At 53.7% G+C, this 19,416-nt stretch overlaps 4 protein-coding genes across 4 annotated transcripts; 1 reads left to right on the top strand and 3 right to left on the bottom strand.

Moving 5' to 3' along the window:
- Positions 1 to 283: 283 nt before the first annotated feature.
- Positions 284 to 3,431, bottom strand: NCS54_00593800 (PUM-HD domain-containing protein; the record flags this gene model as incomplete). The annotated part of the gene is made up of 5 exons (XM_053151419.1): positions 284 to 681; positions 729 to 1,284; positions 1,334 to 2,763; positions 2,864 to 2,996; positions 3,402 to 3,431. The coding sequence occupies 5 exons, from the start codon at positions 3,429 to 3,431 to the stop codon at positions 284 to 286; spliced, it is 2,547 nt and encodes an 848-aa protein (XP_053007394.1).
- Positions 3,432 to 10,862: 7,431 nt separating this feature from the next.
- Positions 10,863 to 11,450, top strand: NCS54_00593700 (Hypothetical protein; the record flags this gene model as incomplete). The annotated part of the gene is made up of 1 exon (XM_053151418.1): positions 10,863 to 11,450. The coding sequence occupies one exon, from the start codon at positions 10,863 to 10,865 to the stop codon at positions 11,448 to 11,450; it is 588 nt and encodes a 195-aa protein (XP_053007393.1).
- Positions 11,451 to 13,037: 1,587 nt separating this feature from the next.
- On the bottom strand, positions 13,038 to 13,442 carry NCS54_00593600 (Hypothetical protein; the record flags this gene model as incomplete). The annotated part of the gene is made up of 1 exon (XM_053151417.1): positions 13,038 to 13,442. The coding sequence occupies one exon, from the start codon at positions 13,440 to 13,442 to the stop codon at positions 13,038 to 13,040; it is 405 nt and encodes a 134-aa protein (XP_053007392.1).
- A 1,842-nt stretch (positions 13,443 to 15,284) lies between these two features.
- On the bottom strand, positions 15,285 to 17,275 carry NCS54_00593500 (Hypothetical protein; the record flags this gene model as incomplete). Its single annotated transcript, XM_053151416.1, has 4 exons — positions 15,285 to 16,579; positions 16,655 to 16,736; positions 16,787 to 16,990; positions 17,042 to 17,275. The coding sequence occupies 4 exons, from the start codon at positions 17,273 to 17,275 to the stop codon at positions 15,285 to 15,287; spliced, it is 1,815 nt and encodes a 604-aa protein (XP_053007391.1).
- Between the last annotated feature and the right edge of the window lie 2,141 nt (positions 17,276 to 19,416).

Here is a 19,416-nt window from a genome sequence, read left to right as displayed (position 1 = left end):
TGTCGCTGGTGTAAGGCCCTGTATACCTCATGTTCTGCGGCCCTCCTATTATCGCTTTCCGGCCGGCATCCCTTTCATTGCATTGCATTGCATTCCCAGAGCCCAGCCATCCATCCCATGTATTCCCCAATGTGATGATACACCCGCAATGTCGTTTCTCGCTTCCATTCCCAACCTGCCCATCTCATAACTATATGTCTCCAGCATCTTGAACGCCATCTATGCTTTATTCTTCATCACCCACCAAATTGATACTCCCTGTCGCTTCCATTTCAAACACCACCTAAGCTTCATTGTCCCGCACTTGGACTGTCCTTGCCTCGTTTCCCAACTTGTCCGTATCATCACCGGCAAGGCCACCAAAAGCACTGGCGTTGGTGCTGGGCGGACCACTGCTCTGTGGGCTGTTGGACTCATTCGTCAAGACGGGTGTTGGTGTTGACGAGTTGACGTCGACGTGCAGAGCGCTTGCTGTATTCAAGGCCGGCGTTGCGCTCGGGGTCGAGGCCGGCGTAGTAGCAGGAGTCGTGGCTGTTTCGCTTTCGCTCTCGTCCTCAAGGTGCTTGGAGATAGCCTCCACCTGTCTTGTCGTCGCACTTTTCTTTAGTTCATCGAGCAGAGGTCGGATTTTGTCCTTGAGCGCTTCCTTCTCTGCAGGTTCAGCACGCTTCAGAAGTTTCTCTGCGCATGGTTAGCATACACTGACATTTTTGGGCGGGTGAACTTACGAATCACGTAATTTCCAAATTGATCAGACATCATGTGCTGCAGTGGCATTGATCCGTCCTCACCCACTGTGGTGATCACCTTCTGAATCTCGGATCGCTGCTGAGGAGTACAGTTCTTGATGCAGCGCTCAACCACATTCGATGCTTGCTTCTGTCTCGACAGAGTCAAGAGTTGGGACATGACCATCGTAAAAATCCGATCCCGGTCCTGGGGGTCACCCTTCTCGAGGATGTGTTGGGCCACATAATTGCCGTACTGGTCGTTGAACAGAAACCTCCATGAGCTGTGCAACTCTTCCAGAAACATGGCCTTGTCTTCCTCCGAGCCATGCTCGAGAATTCTCTGGATGACGCGGCATCCGTAGTTGTGAGTGGCAAATTCTCTCACACGACCTTTGAAAGCATCCATAATGAAGCCAATGTGTTCCCTGGGTACCAGCTGAATGATCTTCTGGACAACGTGGTTCCCGTGTTCGTCCTTGATGACATCGACAATCCTGGGCTGCAGCTCCTGGACAAGTTCCGCTTGCTGGTTGACGAGGATATGGTCCATTGCCTACTAATGTTAGTTGACTGTCCATTGGAGAAATCAAATCTACACGTACCTTCTGAACCACTCGGCAGGAGTACATCTGCATCGACATATCCACCATTCTGCCCTTCATCTTGTCGGCAAGGATGCTCTTCTGCACCTGGCTGCCATGATCAAAGAACTTCTGGATAACATAGTTGCCAAACAAATCTTTCATGAGTTGAACTGCATTCGGCTCGATCTCTCGGAAGATTCGGTCTTTCTCGTCACTGTTGGCGCTGTCGATCTGCGACTGCACGAACCTGGAGCCTTGCTGGTCTCCGCTGAACTCGACGATATGGCCATAGATCTGACTGAGAGTGAACTGTTGCCTGTTCCTCTGGCGATTGCGGAAGTCGTTGAGAACGGTGCTGCGACGTTCCCTACCGGGGTCGGTAGTTTGATATGGCTGTATGGGGACAGTTCCAGGGTATCCGGGAGGCAGATTCGGTAGGTTATAGCCAGTGACCATGGTGGGACGGACACTTTGGGTGAGTGGATCGTAGTACGGCGAGTAGAACACCGGCATGGTGCTCTGGTTGTAGGAGGCCGTGGATGGATACTGGGTCCCAGGCAGTGTCCCAGGCAGCGCCCCGGGCACCCGGTCGTGATCGCCAGTAAAACCCGATCTTGGAATACCATACAAAACGCTCAACACGTCCGTATTCACGTAGGATCCGGAACTTCTCGCTTGCTCTGGGCGAGGGTTCTGTGCGGTGGGGATGCGATCAATGGATGATCTGTTCATGCCATGGAGCTGCGAGTTCAGATGTGTGACCAACTGGTCTTGGGACAAGTCGATGCCGTTGCTCAACTGAGAGCTGGACCTCACCTCAAAGGGCTGCGAGGCTGGGTTGAAGGTTGACCGACCTACGTTGGCCATAGAAGAGACTGAATTGTCGTCCATCGTCAACCGGCGAGTGAACTCTAAAGAGAGGTCTTCACTCATTTGCTGCCTGTTGGAGTTGAAGGCGCGGCTGTTGGTTGACTGGTGCTGGAAAGAGGAGGAATGCGTTGGCATTGGCCGCTGAGACTGAATTGAGTTGCTCGGAGTGTGTCCTTGGGTATGGGCATGGCTGAACAGATTGGCAGGTGATTGAGCCTGTCGTTGAGGGCCACTAGAATCCCGTGCTATGCCAAAGCTGCTGATCGAGTCCATGTAGGAGTTCTCCTGAGGACTGCGCCTTCTGTATGACATGGTGGTGGTATCTTGGATCGATGCGTCATCGTAGCCATCGAACACGTTGGTACTGTTGTTGATGCCGTTGCCGATGCCTCCTTCGTCGCGAGGCGAGCCCGTCGATCGTGGCATTCCCATCATCCAACCAGAACCTGACCGCCAGTCATCAGAGCTCATGTTCCGGGTACCAGAGTTTGCATGTCGGGTTGCAGCGTTCGCGGGTCGGGTTCGAGTGTTCGCGTTCCGCGCTCCAGCACTGGAGCCGGCAGGGGTATCATCGACAGCTAGAGCTCGGAGTCAGTACACGTGGGATCTGGAGCGGGGCAGACAGAGTGTAGAGGACCAGCGACGACAGATATATCGCGGCCACGGGGAGACACCTACCATTATAAGCCCAAATGCTGCTGGCCGAGCCGTCGGCCGTGTAGGGCACCGAGATGGATTGCGTCGGTTGCCTGTCGTTGGTCTGGGCAGGCATGGTGCCGAGATTGGTAGAGCCACCAAGGCGTCTCCTAGGCTATCAAAGACGAAGAGACAATGTCAGTATGCGGTTCCTGGGCCAATTCCTCAGAAAAAAACAAAGAATTCTTCGTGATGGGCTATGATGATGATGATGATGATGTGTGCTTTTCAAGGTTTGAGTTTTGGTGTGCATCCAATATTATGGGGGACAGCGTCGGCCGTCGTTTTTTTGGTCGCAGACTCGACGTGGTAGCGAATCCGGACGTGCGCTAGCCTGTCGCATCTGGTTGAGACACACGAGCACCTCTGACGTCGCACTCCCTGGCCCAGGGCTTTGAGCCAAGGCGCTGATGGCAGGGCACGGGCACGGGCAGGACGAGGAATGGGACATGAGGGTGGAGAGGACGAGGAATGTCATGTGCATAAATGAAGTTTCGGGTAAAGAAGAGCAAAGACGCACCTGAAAAGAGCTAGCCATGCTTTGGTCCATATCAAAAATGATGAAGTAGGACGAGTGAGGTGAATTGAATTGTCTCCTTGATCAAGAAGCAACTCAGGGTTGGGCACAGATTCTCGTACTGCACTCAGTGCGGTGTCGGACCTCGCTGTAGGTGTGTTTGGGGTTGCACTCCGAGGGGACAGGAGTCGAGTGGGTGCTGGGGTCCGGTGTCTGGCGTCTTAGCGCAAGGGAGGCGAGGGTGTAGCGAGGTGGATGGAGCGGCAGATGGTGCTGGGGGTGCCTTGGCTTTCAAGGGCCACGCTGCAAGGTTCGAGCGAGTGTTGTGTGTCCGACCGATGGAGGGACGATCCAGGGCCCAACGTATTAGATACGGATACCTGTATTAGATGCCGCGTCCGAGCGATGAGACGGACGTTGGGTCAAGGTATGGATGCTGTATGGTGACGACCGGGTCTTGTGTGTAAAGAAGAGAAGCCGTAGTTGAACAAGACGGCAGTTGTTATCGAAAAAGTGAGGTAGGTAGGTGCTTGATCTCGGACGACCAAGCTAGAGCTCAGTCAGCACAATCCAGTATCTGGTCGGAGCAAAGTACAACTAATGTGGAGGCGAAAAAAAGATGGGGGGTCAGGAGTGGGTAAGGCTGAGGGAGAGGGACAGGGGGGGACTTTATATTCAAAATCCGGACATAGATGGAAAGCAGGCTTTCCCCAGCGAAGAAGGGCCAATTCTTGCCTTTCGTGGGTTAAAGGCGGGAAGGAAATGTGGCAGGAAATTAGCTTTGGTGCCTGTGTCGTGACTTACAATAAAGATTAAGGTATTTGTGGTGAAGCTTTTTTTGCGGCGGGACCCAAGACTGTGTGTATGAGACTGCTTCCAGGATGTACCCCAATTCGGTTTCCCGGGAGGCGGTGCGGCTGTTGGGACGGGAGGAGCTGGATGTGTATACAAGCAAGGTGAACGGAAATACCCTGGAAACCAAGATCCAAAGGCAAAGTAAAACGGTGTGCGCAGTCCTTTCTGCCGCGTGCCGTATATGTGGGCGTGTGTAATGTCGCGTGCGTTTTGTGTGTTGTTGTATGTTTAGGAATGCAACAGGATCCTTGACAGTCCCGGAGCGAGCATGTGCCGACGATGGGTGGAGAGCCGACAAGGTCTTGTTGGGGAATTATTCAGTTGACAAATGAAGCCGAGGGATGTAGCGACATGTGCAGAGTAGAATTTTTCTTCTCCTCCGAGGCAAGGTAGGTGCAGAAAAGTGTGACTGTACTTGAAGCCAGATGTACAAAGGAAGATAGGTGGTTCGGACGGACGTCTATTAGACAGTAAAGGTTTCGGTCAGATATCAACGGTGGCTTCGATCGGATGTGTGGAAATGTTCTAAACAAAGAGTTTATCGAGTAAGTATGGGGCGGGAGAAGAAAGTGAAAATGGGCAGAGAAGCGGGCGAGATTATTAGAGGTAGTAAAGTAATTAACAAAGAGGACGGATCAAGTAAATTAACGAGTCGACAGACACAACAAACCAAGCTTCGACGAGGGAAGAACTTGGAGAGGAGGGGGAGGAAGAGCAAGTAAGGTGAGGGTGAGAGCGGCAAACGACAGCTTTGAGGGCGTAGGGGCAGTTTTACATGTAGTCGGCCGCGGGCCAGCGAAACAAGGGCAAGCCTCAAGGTCGCACACCAGGGTCGGAATGCACGGGGCGCGACAAGGAGAGCAAGAGAAGGGCCCGCGAAACGTTTGGCCCTCCGTCTAAGGGAGAAACCTCGTGTGCGGTCCTGTCTGCGCAGGAATGATGGGGAATGACGGGCGAGACAAGCTCGATAGCGCGCCGACGTCTGTGTGGTTTAAGGTCGAGCTCCAAGGTTGGAAATGGGGGGGGAATCCTCGAGGACCTGTGGACAAGGGTTAATCTCGAGCAGGGAGGGAAATCCTGCCTTAGTGTCGATATTGAGCTGGGGACGATCAGGGAGGCAGATGAATTGCCCCAGTATTTCCCATTCGTCCAGACGATAATCCGTAGATTGTGCTGTGATAAACCGGTGAAGCTGTGATCTATGCGGCACACAACGCGCTTCCTAGACGCAAACGGTTCGAACGGGGAGGAACAGGCAGACAAGGGACGCCTTTATCCTCGTGCGTGCGAAAAGCTTAAACCCCTCTCTGACACAGATGGCGCAGGATGGCATGTCTCCCCAACAATAGACCTGCACGCCATCCGCGCCTGGTCGGTGTATATTGTGCCTCGTCGACACAGCACCCAGACGGGGCACGGTGTAGACTGCCCGGGTATCTACCACTTGCTCTGCCGACCAATCTGCCGCTGTGTCAAGCTTGTCTCGACTCTCCTCCTCCGGAAGTCGGGCTGCAACAGCACATGAACCGCTCTGGCTGGCTGCTTGCCTGTCTTCGTGCTGCCTCACTACTTGGCACAATGAGGAGCCTCGGATCTCCCGAGCGTTGTACGAACCGCGATGCTCATGTGCGTGATTTTGAAGACGGGATGCTTCATATCGGGTAGGACACTTGTACTGAACTTCCTCGCTGCCGTCTCTCAACAGACTGGCCTTGACAATGTTGATGCGGATGATTGGGGCTTATCCCGCAGGCCATGCAGGAAAAGGCCCTTTTCATCAGCTGATTCTTTTCTTTCTCGGTGTCATTGATGATATACTATATCACCTCTACCATGTCTTGACCTCTTGATACAAGACGCACACGCACCGTGACAATGGCGCACAGAGTATCCGTGTCCTCGCTGGCTGTTAACGGTGTTGGACCTGAGAACCTTCCATCGCTCAAGCCCCAATTCAGGGCCGCAAGCCAAGACGGGCGGCCCCTCCTGGCTAGACCCAGATCGTGTAGACTAACTTTCCCAACTAAACCCTGTTTGGTTTAGCCCTTTTGCGTCTGCTTAACCGTATCCTGATCAGGGAGTCGCTGAGGTGACTTTGGCTTTTGTGTTTGCATCATGCCGTAAATCATGAGGAGACGACTTGGACACGGAAGCAATTCAAAAGGTCACCTGTATCCTGTCTACTTGAACCATGACGAGCCCAAAATGCACATATCCACAGTGGCCCGTTACTGCATCAGAGTCTTCCTACCCTGCATCATGGAATCTCCAGGTGTTCCAGATGCTGGTACCGGGTAATCAATCTCCAGCTCACATTCGATTCAATGTCTTGGGCCGAGACCTCCATCTCGTTCCCTGGAGAATGGAATTGTGAGCGCCACTTCAAAATCCAGTCAACACATCCATGACTTCTGATCCACCGTCCATGTTCCCTTGGTGGCTTCGTACTTGCTGACTTAGGTGTGCGGTGCCTTGACAGCACGGCGCTACCTCAGACTCAGTCGCCAGCAAGTTGGCTCACCGAGATGTGGTCAGATGGCTTCTTTCCTCGGCCCTTTCCCTGCGCTTCCCTTGCAGTACAATTGCTTCCCTTTTACGCTTCCCTTCTTCTCCGCTTCTCAACACTAGGTCATGACGGGATGCGCCGCCTCCTCGAAACCTACGCCAGGCAGTGTTGACACATTCGCGAATTGCAGACTGTGGGTCTCCGTCGACTGTCTCGGCGCCCTCAGGAAAACAAAGGACAAGCCCGAGACCACCTGGCCTGGAAAAGGAGGCCTGAGCACGAGCGCGTTGAACGAACGCGGGACGGCTAATTGCGCATCGCCACGACACACATTTCTTCACATTTTGTCGTGGCATCTCGCCCAATGGCGGGAACGGACGCGATCCGATTCGAACTGCGATTGTAGAGTATCACCGGCAGAGTATCTTACACCAAGGCAATCAGTTCAATATAGCAACCGACACGAAACAAACAATCTTTATACAGTTTTCCATCCCGAGATGCCCTTTCCAGATTGAGTACATTGTACAGACCGCCATTAGACACTGACTTGTGTTCGGGGAAAAGATGCACTGATCTGCCCCCCTTCGCCAAGGCTGGGAACGCAAGGGAGAACTGAGTCGACCCAGTCCACGCGTTGCCTAGCAAGTGAGCACTTGCATGTCCTCGCAGAATGTGTTCTTAAAGATCCCTTTGGAACGCTGCCGGGATTTCTTACCGTCAACCTGACGACACATTGGTCATGTTGGGCGCTGCGTACTCTGGCCGTCCGCTCATCCCAAGAGTGGCCCGACTTTCGTTGGCAACAAGAAAAGACAGTAGGTGACCCGAGGTTGGATGCTGATGATAATCCTGCCCAGTTGATCTCGTGACACAGCGTGTCGCCTTTGGGCTTTGGCTTCCACGACCTCCTCGACAGAGGCCCGATACCACGATGCACCAAGATTCAACGGTTGCCGCATCAGAGATCCCGATGCCGTTGACAGGCCAGAAGCAAGGCAAACAGTGTCTGTTGTGGTGTGGACATGTTTCACTTCGCCGTTCACCGCCTGGGACGAGACGCACCGAGAAGATGGTCTTGTCTTGCATTCCTTCCATCGAACGTTGACATGCTGCACATAAGAAACCTGAACCACTCAGACCCGGTTTGCCGTTCACCAGGCACATCCTCGATGGCCCGATCGAAGGCCTCACACTTCTGGCGGATCGAATGAGTCGTTGTCGTCTGGCCAGGTTGTACGGTTCCTCGGCCGACGAGGGTCAATCTGCCGCTCGCTGTCTTATCCACTCATCTGCTGCATCGGTGAGTGATGAACTGTTCATGCTCATCGGGAGGTTGCGTCTCGTGCACCTCTTGTGGGGGAGATGTTTGGTTCCGGGAACGGGTTCGACTTTGTGTCGCCTTCGAATCGACAACAGTTTCGAGCAGCAGCACTGTGTAGTGCATAGAGGGACCTCAGCGTCCACGGTTCGCAATGCACTGGCATGGCTGATTCGGCAGAATTGGTTCGACGACCAAGGTCGACAGTTGACATTCACTTGAATGGTAGACCTTCTATTGATAGATGAAAGGGACAAGGTGAGAGCAGGGTAGGAAGGGAAGCGAAAGGGAAGCGACCTTGAGGAACGATTCCAAGGACAAAGGGCAAGCAAAAATACTTGATGCTTCGCAACAAGAGGTATAATTCCCTCAAGCCAACGGACCTCGGTCATCGGGATATCGCTCATTCTCAGTGTCAACGTCTTATTTGAGCACTACACCGCCAGGCTGACAAACTTGGTTTACTGGAGCACAGTTGGAGATGTGGTCAAGGTAGTAGAGGCTCCATCCGTGGTTCCGCCATATGAGTTGGCCCTGCGGAGAAGAAGCACGCAGGAACAACGGATGGCGTGCTTTGATCGCGAAGCATGTGGGGTGATGTTGATGCTCCTCTCAGGGCTACCCGAAGATTTCTCTACGGCCAGCGGTCAGGCAAAAGGAAATCCGGGCAGAGGCGAGAGAATCCATGCCTGCCGGATCACAGTGGGTGATGTGCCAGAGACCCAGTCTTCTTGCCGGTCAACGATGAAAGGGATCGAGGGAAAAGGAGGGCTGCCGGGTCTCCTGATGGCGAAAATAGGCATGGATAATGCGAGGACATTGGTTCCACACAAGATGAAGGCGGACAAGCGACAGACAAAGGACTTGGTAGAAACAACCGATTGCGTCCCTTTTTCGATTGCTTGCGCGCATGGATGAAGCTTGTTGCTGGGAACCGTGCGTACCTTCCCTTTGCGTCTGTCCATCGCATCGTAACGCTAGAAATAGCAGCAGAGGATTCTCGAACGCGTGTACCAGGCTGAGCGGCTTATTTCTTACGACACCTACTGCGGAGACGAAGTGGCGATGCCAGGCAATGTATGCGAACAAAGGCGGATTCGTCGAGGTGCGGCGCTTCGCTTTCATCCAAGAGGCTTTTCTTTGTTCACGCAACCGAACCGAACGTCCCTGTCATTGTGTGATAGCGCTCGTACCTTGCATTGGCGTCTTGTCAACCAGCCGAAATTCGCTCTCATGCTCGCCACGCTCGTGTGGGCTCTAGGCCCTTTTCAGCAGGCGACCCTTGACATGAAGAATTCAGTCCAATCCAGTGAGTGATGAGCAAGTCTCTGCTGCTTATCGATAGGCAAAGGTACGTGGTGGTGGCCGTATGGAGGTCGTCTTCGGTGCTGCTCGCTCAAAACGGGTAGCTCCACCAGCAATGCACCAAGGCACCGTGGCTTTGGAGGGCTTGGCAGGGGAAAGCGGAGTCTTGGACCAACGGCTGCAGCCAATGAAGCGCGCGCCTACAGGGAAGCTGCCAGCGAATCCCAGCTGACCCCCCCCAGCGCTAGAACGAGCCAGATACAGAGGACAAGGGCTGACCTCGAGAGGGTGATGCTGGAACCAACAGAGAATGAGAACCTCAGGTGCTTGCGCGAGTCACAGTCGACCATGGACCATGGCCATGGATGGAAACCCACCTTCAGAACGACGTGCCATCCATGTGGATGGAAGCGGACCCTTGGTGTCACTCCCCGACACGCCATTGGCTCGTTATCCCACCGCTCGACGGTGGCGCCCCGCACCACCAGAAGCGAAAAAAGACATGGAAGGACCACACGAGCAGAGCTCAGTGCTTGCAGTGCTCTCAGGCCCCAGCAGGGCCAGCACGCCAACGCCCAGTTGGCTTAGCGGCCAATTACAGCGGCGGTGCCCCTGAGATGGACCAAGGAAACAGTGGCCCTAGCGCCCGTCCAACGCCTCTCCAGCGCCTGCTACTGCCTGCACCCTGGTCCGGCCTCATTTCCGTGGTAGTCCCCTGTTCTTTTCATCTATGGCCTACTCCCCCAACCGAAATCCGCCCTTCTCTTGTTCTTCTTTCTCTTCCAACCCAATCCTCGCGGGCAGTTTCGTGATTCCCGTCAACGGCATCGTTTTTGCTCCTGTTGTACATCTTTGTTTTTTGCAATCCCCCTCCTTTGGATCATCAGCTTCACTCTTTCAGCTGATATCCGTCCAGTCTTTTTACCCCAACCTCCCTTCCTTACCAAACTAGGCCAACACCACCAACCACCTCCCTTTCCGAGGTTCCCAGCCAGGCATTCACCAACCGACTATTGGCGATATCCTCTCCCTGGCGTACGTCTCCTCTGTCCCATCTGACCCTCCACCTGCCACCTCTATTTTGTCGGAAGTTCTGTTTTGAGGGGTCTTTTCTGCAACACGTCATGGCATGCATTGAATTGGTGGGAGGGAACTCGTTCGGTTTGGCCGGTTCGCATTGCCCGGCAAGCCTCGATGGCTCTTCCGACCATGATGGGGAATGGGGGTTGGCTGCTGTATTGGATGATGCGTTGCAGATGGGCTTCACACTCTGGAAGAATGGCAATTCTCACTCGCACTCGCCGATGGCATTGTCGGCTATCTCCTTGCAGCTTGGATGGGCTTACTGACATTTCTGAATTATAGACTTTAACGGCCCGTCACTCATTCTCTTTGTACACCGGAGCCCCCATTGACTATCACGAAACTCAATTATCACTGTCATCGTCATAACGTTACGACCCCAACTTTATTCACGATGCCTTCCCTTCACAACCTCCTTGCCCGGACCACCTCCGCACCCCCGGACTCTGATGGCTCGGACGACACCCTGATCAACATGATGCTCGGACTTCTCGGCCTGGTCTTCCTCGGCCTGATCCTGGTCTCGATCCTCTTTCTGTTCCGCCGCGCTCGTCGCCAGAAGCAGATGCAGCCTGTCCACGACGAGGAGGATGGTCTCCCCTCGTACTACGACAGCAACACCAAGCGCATGGCCAACCACCGAGGCCTCACCATCGAGACGACGCACAATGGCCGCTCCAGCGTCTTTGTCATCAACAAGAACGGCCACCCCATGCTTGCCAACCCCAACTCGCCTCCCTACTCTCCCGATAATGTTCCCGAGATCCACATCACCTTCCCTGATGAGCAGGACGACCAGGGCCGACCAAAGAGCGGTCGTGTTCTCGTTGTCCGGGTTGGCGACAACTCGGCTGTCGGTCTTGAGCCCATGAACGATGAGCAGCTCCCCGCCTACGAGAAGGAGGCCAAGGGACAGTTCTACTCTATCGACATGGACCAGATCGGCGGTCTCAAGGAGAAGGACCGTACTCAGTTCCAATAAGAGATGCAAGCATTTCCCCTGTTTCTCTTTTTCACCGTCGCCGGCGATGCAACTTCAAGCCGTCTTGGACGACAAACACGTCACGACAAAGTCTTGAATACGATTCTTCTTTTTGGGATAATCTCCCGCAAAAAAATTCAGCGAACTAACCCGCCCTTTGGCCCGGTTCTGCCACAGGCAACCGGAGAGTCGACGGCACTTTTATGACCAGTTTACTATATACCCGTTTACGCTGCGGTCTAATCTTCGCAATGCTACCCATCAGCGGCGGCCCTTCCCCTACGACACTTTTGCCTCTCTATCCCCCTTCCACATGTGCAACTCGCATGGACACGAGCTGCCACTGAACTGGTCCAAGGTCTCAGGAGAGAAGGATATGCAAAGCAGATGGAGAAACCAAGGGTGGAGAAGAGGGTGGGCGGCAGCGACTGCGCCCCGGTGAGACAGGACGAGGCCTTGGATCACTCTGGCAAGTGATGGGTAACACGAGACCCAGCAAAACACTGTACATGCAGCGCAGCAGCAGCAGCAGCAGCGATCTATCGTGGGGTCGAATCTTGGGACACGACATATCGGCCCTTTTGGAGTAGCTTCCCTATCTGTATTTGATAGTGTATAATTTCTTATCTTGGCATTGACTGTGTTGATGCATGTGATTGATGACTATTTGTTTATGATCCCCTTTTAGTGAAGATATTGTTTATTGAGGCTGAGGCATTCTGTTGGGCAATTGCATTTGTAGGATTGCCTGTTCCATCGACATGTCTCGTTAGTGAGGGAGTTGATTGGCTGATGTATTGGAGGGGTGGCGCGGCCAAACATGGACTATTCAACCGCCAAGTTGGACCTCACTCATTGAACTTTGTACACTTCATGAATTGGGTTGAAGCCTGGTAGGCTGATTTATTAATGATCCGAGTACTGATTATGACCATACAGCATGCAGTCCTCTCAGTTGCAAACCAATGAGGCAAGGAAGCACAGCACTGTCAGCTGACAACTCCCTCAGACAGATGCCGTTCATGTCAGAATCCCTCCCACAACCTGCAACACCGTCTCACCCAGCTCCCACGCCCTTCTGTTTCCCGGTTAGTTAGACCGGGATAATACCCGACAGCGTCAATCTCACCTCTAGTTTCCCATAATCACGAAGCAGCGGGCTCGGGGCAGACGACGGCGGGACAGTTGCAACCCTGCGACTTGGGAGGGTTGAAGCACTCGTACTTGCCGGTGGCGAGGTTGCAGCAGCAGCACTGCTGGGCGACGAGCTGGGGAGCGGCCATGGCGGTGCCGACGAGGGCCAGGAGGAGGTACGAGAAGTGCATGTTTGGTGATTGTGTTTTGCTTGGTTGGTGTTGATGGGTGAGGTGAGCAAAACTTAACTCGCGGGGGACAAGGGCTTATATAACTTTTTACTTTTGGTTACACGACGACCGCATTTCAATGCAAGTAAGATGTTCCTTATTCGACGGGATACGTAAAAGAAAAAATGGAATGGATCCTTCAAAGTATATACAGGCGTGAAATTTCTCCCCCCCAAAAAAAGCGTTCATGTTGCATCCTTTTCCCCCTGGTCATTAAAAGGATCTAGTTCCCCGTCTCTTTGACGCCTGGACCCTCGGTCACGGTCGGAGCGTCGGGAGGACAGAGGACCATGGGACACCTGCACGATTGGTCCTCTTCCGGCTTGCGAATGGTGCAGACGATGGCTCCCCTGCCTGGGTTGCAGCAGCAGCAGCAGGGCTCCGGCTTTGGTGTCTCTTCTTCGCGCTTCTCGATGACGGTGGCGGTGGGAGTCGGAGAGTCGGGCCACCGGGTCGGGGCGTCTTCGGGGCACATGACGGCAGGACAGATGCAGTCTTTTGGGGCGCGTTGCGTACAGACTATGGCTGGCTCGCCGATGTTGCAGCAGCAGCACTCCTTGACATCGTTGGCGGGAGCTGCGATGGCGACGGCGGCCATGAAGAGGGCGGTGATGGAGTAGAAGCGCATGATGGAGGTTGTATCTGTTTCGTTTCTTTTTCTCTGGGAAGGAGAGAAAGAAAAAGAGTAAGAGATGAGGATGCAAGTGTGGGAAGAGTAGTTGTGTGGGTTGCAGGTGAGTATAAGTGTTATTGAACAACAGTGAACAACACCTAATTCTCTTTCTTGAATCACTTGACAACCTGAGTCTGTGACTAAACCTCGAACAGCAGGGGAGAGAGAACACAACACATTTATATATTCGACAAGGCCTTGCATTGCAAGGTCACGTCACTGACAAGGGAAACACGAACCAGACTGTGTTTTGGGTCGATCAATCTACGTCCGACGGTTGCAACTCCACCAAAACGCGAACCCTCGTCCTCAGTAGAGTGCACATAGCCCTTTGCGTAATCTTACTTGAAGCAAGCCTCTTTTTTCTTTCTTTTGATCGACGTAAACGCTATTCTTCCCGCGTGGCCCGCTTCATGCAAAAAAAAACAGTCGCGGGTCATAGTTATCCTCCGCACCGGTCGTTTTGTCGATCATTAGGGGAGGATCGCTTCATTTCCCTTCTTTTGTTTCAGACTGTGTGCCCGGTTGGTCCTTGATACGATTTACCGTCTTTTCCCTTGTCTTTTTCTTCTCTTCTCCGCCATTGTTTGTAACATTCATTTTCAGTAACTGCCGACATACAACCTTCTCTTCTCATGAGAATGGCTTGCCGACGGCCCGTGTAGGCTAAACGTACATATATCCCCACGTGGGTCGGTCTGCGATGCAACCTCCAGAGAAACAACTTCTCCATCAGAGCATCACAAACGAAACAAACATGACCTCGGTGATACACACACCGACAAGCAAGCCCTCCTATTCTTGGAAACATTGCCCCATCGTAGCACCCGTGCCCCCAAAAAGTGACGTTTTCTAGCAGCTGTCAAAATCTCCAGATCGAGCAATCCATGATCGACATTGCAGCCCCATCCCAACTCTCGGCATTGTGACAGTTCAGATGAATCAACCTGTGAAATTATCCTCTCTCATGCATGGCTTTTCCGTTGGAATGTTTATTTTCCTCTTGATTCGTCCCCTGCTGGCATCATGGGATCTGAATGACACCTTATAGACTCAGCGCTGACAAGAATCTCTCGGCTCCCTTGGCTAGAGTAAGCCTGCATCAACCATATCTGAATCTACCTCTGCAGGCACTTTTGTCCCATGTCTTGCTTCATCCAACAGATTCGGGTCATCCTTTCAACTGATCTACAGATCACTTCGTATCGGGCATCTCGTATTACGCACAACCATCATGATCCATCAATCATCACCTTCAACCTCAGCCATGCTCAAGACACGCAACGCTTGGTATTCTGCCTCAGTGGCAACGAGATTGAAATTCATGTCCCTAGTTTTCCTACTCGCCCATATCCGAGCCGTCTTTTCCAATCAATGTTCATAACCGTCGTAGCCTCCACCACCCACCAAGACAAGACATCCAATACATACATTGCCGTCCAGAAGCGGCACGGTGGCGGCCGCCGAGAAGAGAAAGAGTATAACCAAATCGAGAATCTGACTGTGTTTTTGCATCTTGGAATCGTCATCCATAGCGTAGCCTCTTGCATCCCCAGGTCCCTATACCGAACTCATAACCAACCCGTAAAGTAATGTAAAGCCTCCTGGCCAAGCCAGGTTTTCAACCAAGAGTGTTCGAGCACACCGCAACAAATGCTACATAACCTGACAACAACATCAAGACCACCTATGCAGTCGTGACACGTTGCATTGAAAAAGACCCGTATCAAGCAGTCCCCAAATATCAAGGAAAATAGTACAAATACAGCAAGACCAGCAGCCGCATCAGAGAGCAGACTAGGCACCAGGCATGCGGAGGATGGGGTACAGTGAGGAACCCTCACGAGGAGTACCCAGTTCTCGGATGGGGCCCCTGGGGCTCTTGGGGTCAACATCCATGACATCCGCAATGCTTGGTCGTCGATCATCATCCTCAACATACTCCTTGCGCTCAAGACGTCCTCGGACATACTCGCGCAGGGTCTCAATGACTCGCATGTTCTCGAGCCATCGGTCATACTGCTCCTCACGCTCGCGGGTCGCGTCGCTAACATCAGACTCAGAGGATGGAGAGCCAACCGACAGGGCAGACTCGCTCGCCTTAGGAGTCGAGGCACCGCTGGTATCCTCATGAGGCAGAGGCAGGGGTCCTCGTGCCCGCTGAAGCATACCACCAGAGTAGCGACGGCGCTCGTTGCTCTCAAAGCTGGGTCCCAGAGTTGTGGTAGCAGAATGACCGAAGCCCTGGCTAACTGCGGGAAGGCTTGTAGGCAGAGTGGGATACATGACTGAGGCTGTTGAGCCGTGGCGAGACTGAGGAGACATGCCCGAGGAGGAGGGGCTAGGAGAGTGGCCGGAAGTGTAAGACATGGAGCTGGAGGGAGGAGTGACGGCGGGAGTGCCGGTGGAGGAGATGGCTGTCAGGGGGGAAGCCATGGTAGCTGCAGACACGGACTGATAGGCATCGGCTGTCACGGGAATGCCTCCTGGTGATCGGTGAGAGGTAGGAGGCGAAGGAGTGTTGCGGTAACCGTTGAAGCCCTCGCCATGGACATGAACGCCAGCAGTAGCGTGGCTGGCATTCTCGTAGATGGTGTCTTGCATCTGGCCAAGGATATTGTCGATGTGGATGAGATCCTTCTGCGTGCGCGCGTTGGGCATGGGGAGATAGTACTGCTGAGCCAGGGGGTTGCTGGGAGCAGGGCCAGCGTGCACGGCGGACGGGGGAGCTGGCTGAGGCATGTACTGCTCTGTGGCGGCCATGGGGCCGTTGGGGATAGACAGGTTTCCGTGAAGAGGCATCAAGGAGCGGCCAATCTGGGCATATGAGGAGGGGTCGATCTGGCGACGCTTGGCGCTGCCAAAGAAGTCGTCGACCATGTCATAGGCGCGCTTTCGATCATAACCGCTGGGGGCGGCGCTGTAGCCAAGGTGCTCGGTGCGGGCGTTGTTCAGGGGTGGCTGGTTGAAGTAGAGGCCATAGTTGGTAGAGGGTTGGGGAGCATAGTAGCCGCTAGGATGCCCTGCCTGATGGGTGAAGGCGGCGGCGTTAGTTCGCATCTGGCCATTGTGGTCATAATAGCTAGAGGGGCCTGGAGGCGAATTAGCCTCGAGGTAAGGAAAACGGGATGGCCACGGCCGTGGGGGAGAATCGAGCTGTGACATACCCTTGGGAGGCTGTGGCCTGTAGTTGAGTCCACCTTGAGGATCCTGGGATGGCCGGACAAGGACAGAGTCATCGGCATGAGTCTAGGTTGTGTAAGTCAAACTGTTGTCACTGGACAGGGGATGATGCTTACCTTGACATGCTTCTTGAGATCCTGGGGTCGCTTGAAAGACTTGCCGCACATGTCACACTTGTGAGGCTTCAGGGGCACATGAACCCGGATGTGCGAAGTGATGTGGTCTCTCTTGACTGTGGTGGTCCTGCAAGAGTTCCACTGACAAGTCAGGTTGAGGTTGTTGGTGCTCTTGCGACCAACGTGACGCTCACAGATGTGCTCCTACGTCAAGTCAGCAATCTGCGCAGGGTCATTGGAATCTCAAAGACTTACATAGAGCGACTCTGGAGTGGTAAACTTTTGGTTACAGGCATTCCATCGGCAGATGAGGTTATCATCGGAGCTTGTCGAGGGCGTAGCACTGCTCTGAGAGGTGTTTGAGGCAGCGCTGGGCGCAGGAGTGGCAGACTTGGAGTCGTTGCTGGCGCTACCAGACGACGACACAGCCGAAGACTGCTGCTGCTGGCCGGGCTGCTGTGGCTGCTGCTCAGGCACCGGAGGAGACATATTGTCTGTGTGTGGTGGTGCTGTGCACGGAGTATTTGTTAAGCCGATGACGCACCGCTCAAGCCAAACGGCGAAAAGCGAGTGAGGCTAAGGTTGTTTTGGGGCTGAGAGGGGACTCAAGGTTCCCAATGTGCATCAAGACAGGACGAGTATACGCTCAAAAGGATCGCCTTCCAGACGCGATCAAATATGTCTTTGCGGAGGATCGAGGAGAGATTGATAGATGATCAGAAGAGAACTTGCCTTCATATCGAGTTCCGGGGGGGGATGTGCTCCCTTTACATTTACGCAAAAGTCTGGGCATGAGGGTAAGAGCGAGCGGAAAGTCTTGGCGGTCTTGGCGAGAATTGTCAGGTATCCGAAGACGGGAGGTACTTATCCCACAACAGTATTCTGGTGCAGTGAGATGTACTGGAACTGTGCGCTACGCCGAGTGCGCAGGTGGAGGGAACGATGCCAAGACCGCCAAGGCTTGGCAGTCTGGGCACTGCCCCTCATCGCGACGATGCTATTGGTCTCGCTCACCTCGGGGCCTCACACAGGCTGGCCACCACTGCGTCAAGCGTTTTATTCGGTCGCCAACGTCACCTGAGCGATTGGGATTTCCGAGGGGTGTGCGTGTGTGAGTGTGTTTGTGTGTGTGGCAGCATGGAAGGGCGTTCGGGGGATATACCCGACAGGGCAGAAGAGGAAGAGACTGAGAATAGCAGGAGGAGTAGCACAACAGGCGACGCTTGTCTTGTGCAATATTGGCAATGAATAGAGAGGGTTATTATGAACCGCCCGGCTAGTGCATGCGTCCGGATCTACCGGGGAACTGACAAGTCCGGTGGCAGCAGCCCAGCGCTCAACTCAAAGCGAATAGGAGAGATCGTCACCAGTAGCGTGCTCCTGCTTCTGCTCCTGGGCGGTACGTCGCCGCATCCAGCCGCCTTCATCTCAAGCTGGTTCAGGGAGGGACGCGGCCAGAGCCTTGTCAACTCTGATGCGAAAAATGTGTCCCCTCGGGCGGGATTTGCAGCTGTTGGTTCTTGGTGCCCAGCGCCCAGCCCAGGTCAAACCAATCCCTTCCACCCCCCCATCTGCAACGGCTAATGCCTCTCTCTCCCCTCCAATCCCCCTCCCTTCTTCAAAGCTGTGGCAGATGATGGAAAGCGTCAGGTTAACAAAATGTGATTAATCAAGCTTTGCAAACAAAAAAGACGACATGCTCAAAGAGGAAACAGAAGCCCCCCTCCCCCCCAGCCATTAAACTCGCACGGGGACACGACAATGAGCTCACTCACCCAAAGCAATCACAATATCTGACACACAGATGACTTGACTCTGGGGCCAAGCCCGGGGGGCGGCCACACGACTCGCAACAGCAGCCAAGCAAGCCAAGGCATGCCTTCTGCTATCTGCAGTCAAGCTTTCCGCCAGACGCCGAGGCCTCCCTCTTTCTCATGCCAGCCCCAAGCGGTCTTGGCCCCAGCCTGCCAAGAGAGAGCCAAGATGCTTGGCGGCGCCTGGGCCAAGACCTCGTTCTCCTTCGTCGCCAAGCTCACGAGGGGAGTTGAGTTCCAGGAACGTAGCCGATCGTCGGGGTTCAGCCAAGCGGCCCCAAGCCCACGTTTTTTTTCTGTCCCCCCTCTCGATCCTGTTGTCTCCTCGTTTCTTCTCTGGTCTAGGGTCAGCAGCGCTTATTTACAAGCCGCAAACAAGAGGCGCCTCGGAAAGGCGCAAATAACAATACAAGCAATCTCACATCTACGCGAAAACTTTCCTGAAAAATCCTTACATCTTGTTACGTATCGCGACCTGCATCTGACCTGCAGGCCCCCCTCCCCTCATTCTCTTCCCCATCCCTCCGCTTTTCACGGACGAGGTAAATTGCTCCTACTCCATATTAAACCGCACGCTTTTGCAAATATTTACGGAGCATTCTCCCTGCAACATCCGAGATGCCCCATAAATACGCGGACTTTGTTGTAGTCCAATCTTGGGAAACGCCATGCTTCGATAACCGTTTCGGTAAACTCGTGATGCGCAATGCCGTTTTCAAACCGTATTGTGAGCCGACCACCGAGGTTCAAGACGTGATATATCTCGCAGATATGGAATACTGGTTTATCATCTCTGAACTCATCACACGAGACATC

The sequence above is a fragment of the Fusarium falciforme genome, chromosome 4 (assembly GCF_026873545.1).
Source record: "Fusarium falciforme chromosome 4, complete sequence".
In the NCBI taxonomy this organism is placed as follows: domain Eukaryota; kingdom Fungi; phylum Ascomycota; class Sordariomycetes; order Hypocreales; family Nectriaceae; genus Fusarium; species Fusarium falciforme.
Note: the sequence above shows the minus strand (reverse complement) of the source record. Positions and strands in the feature narration are given on the sequence as shown.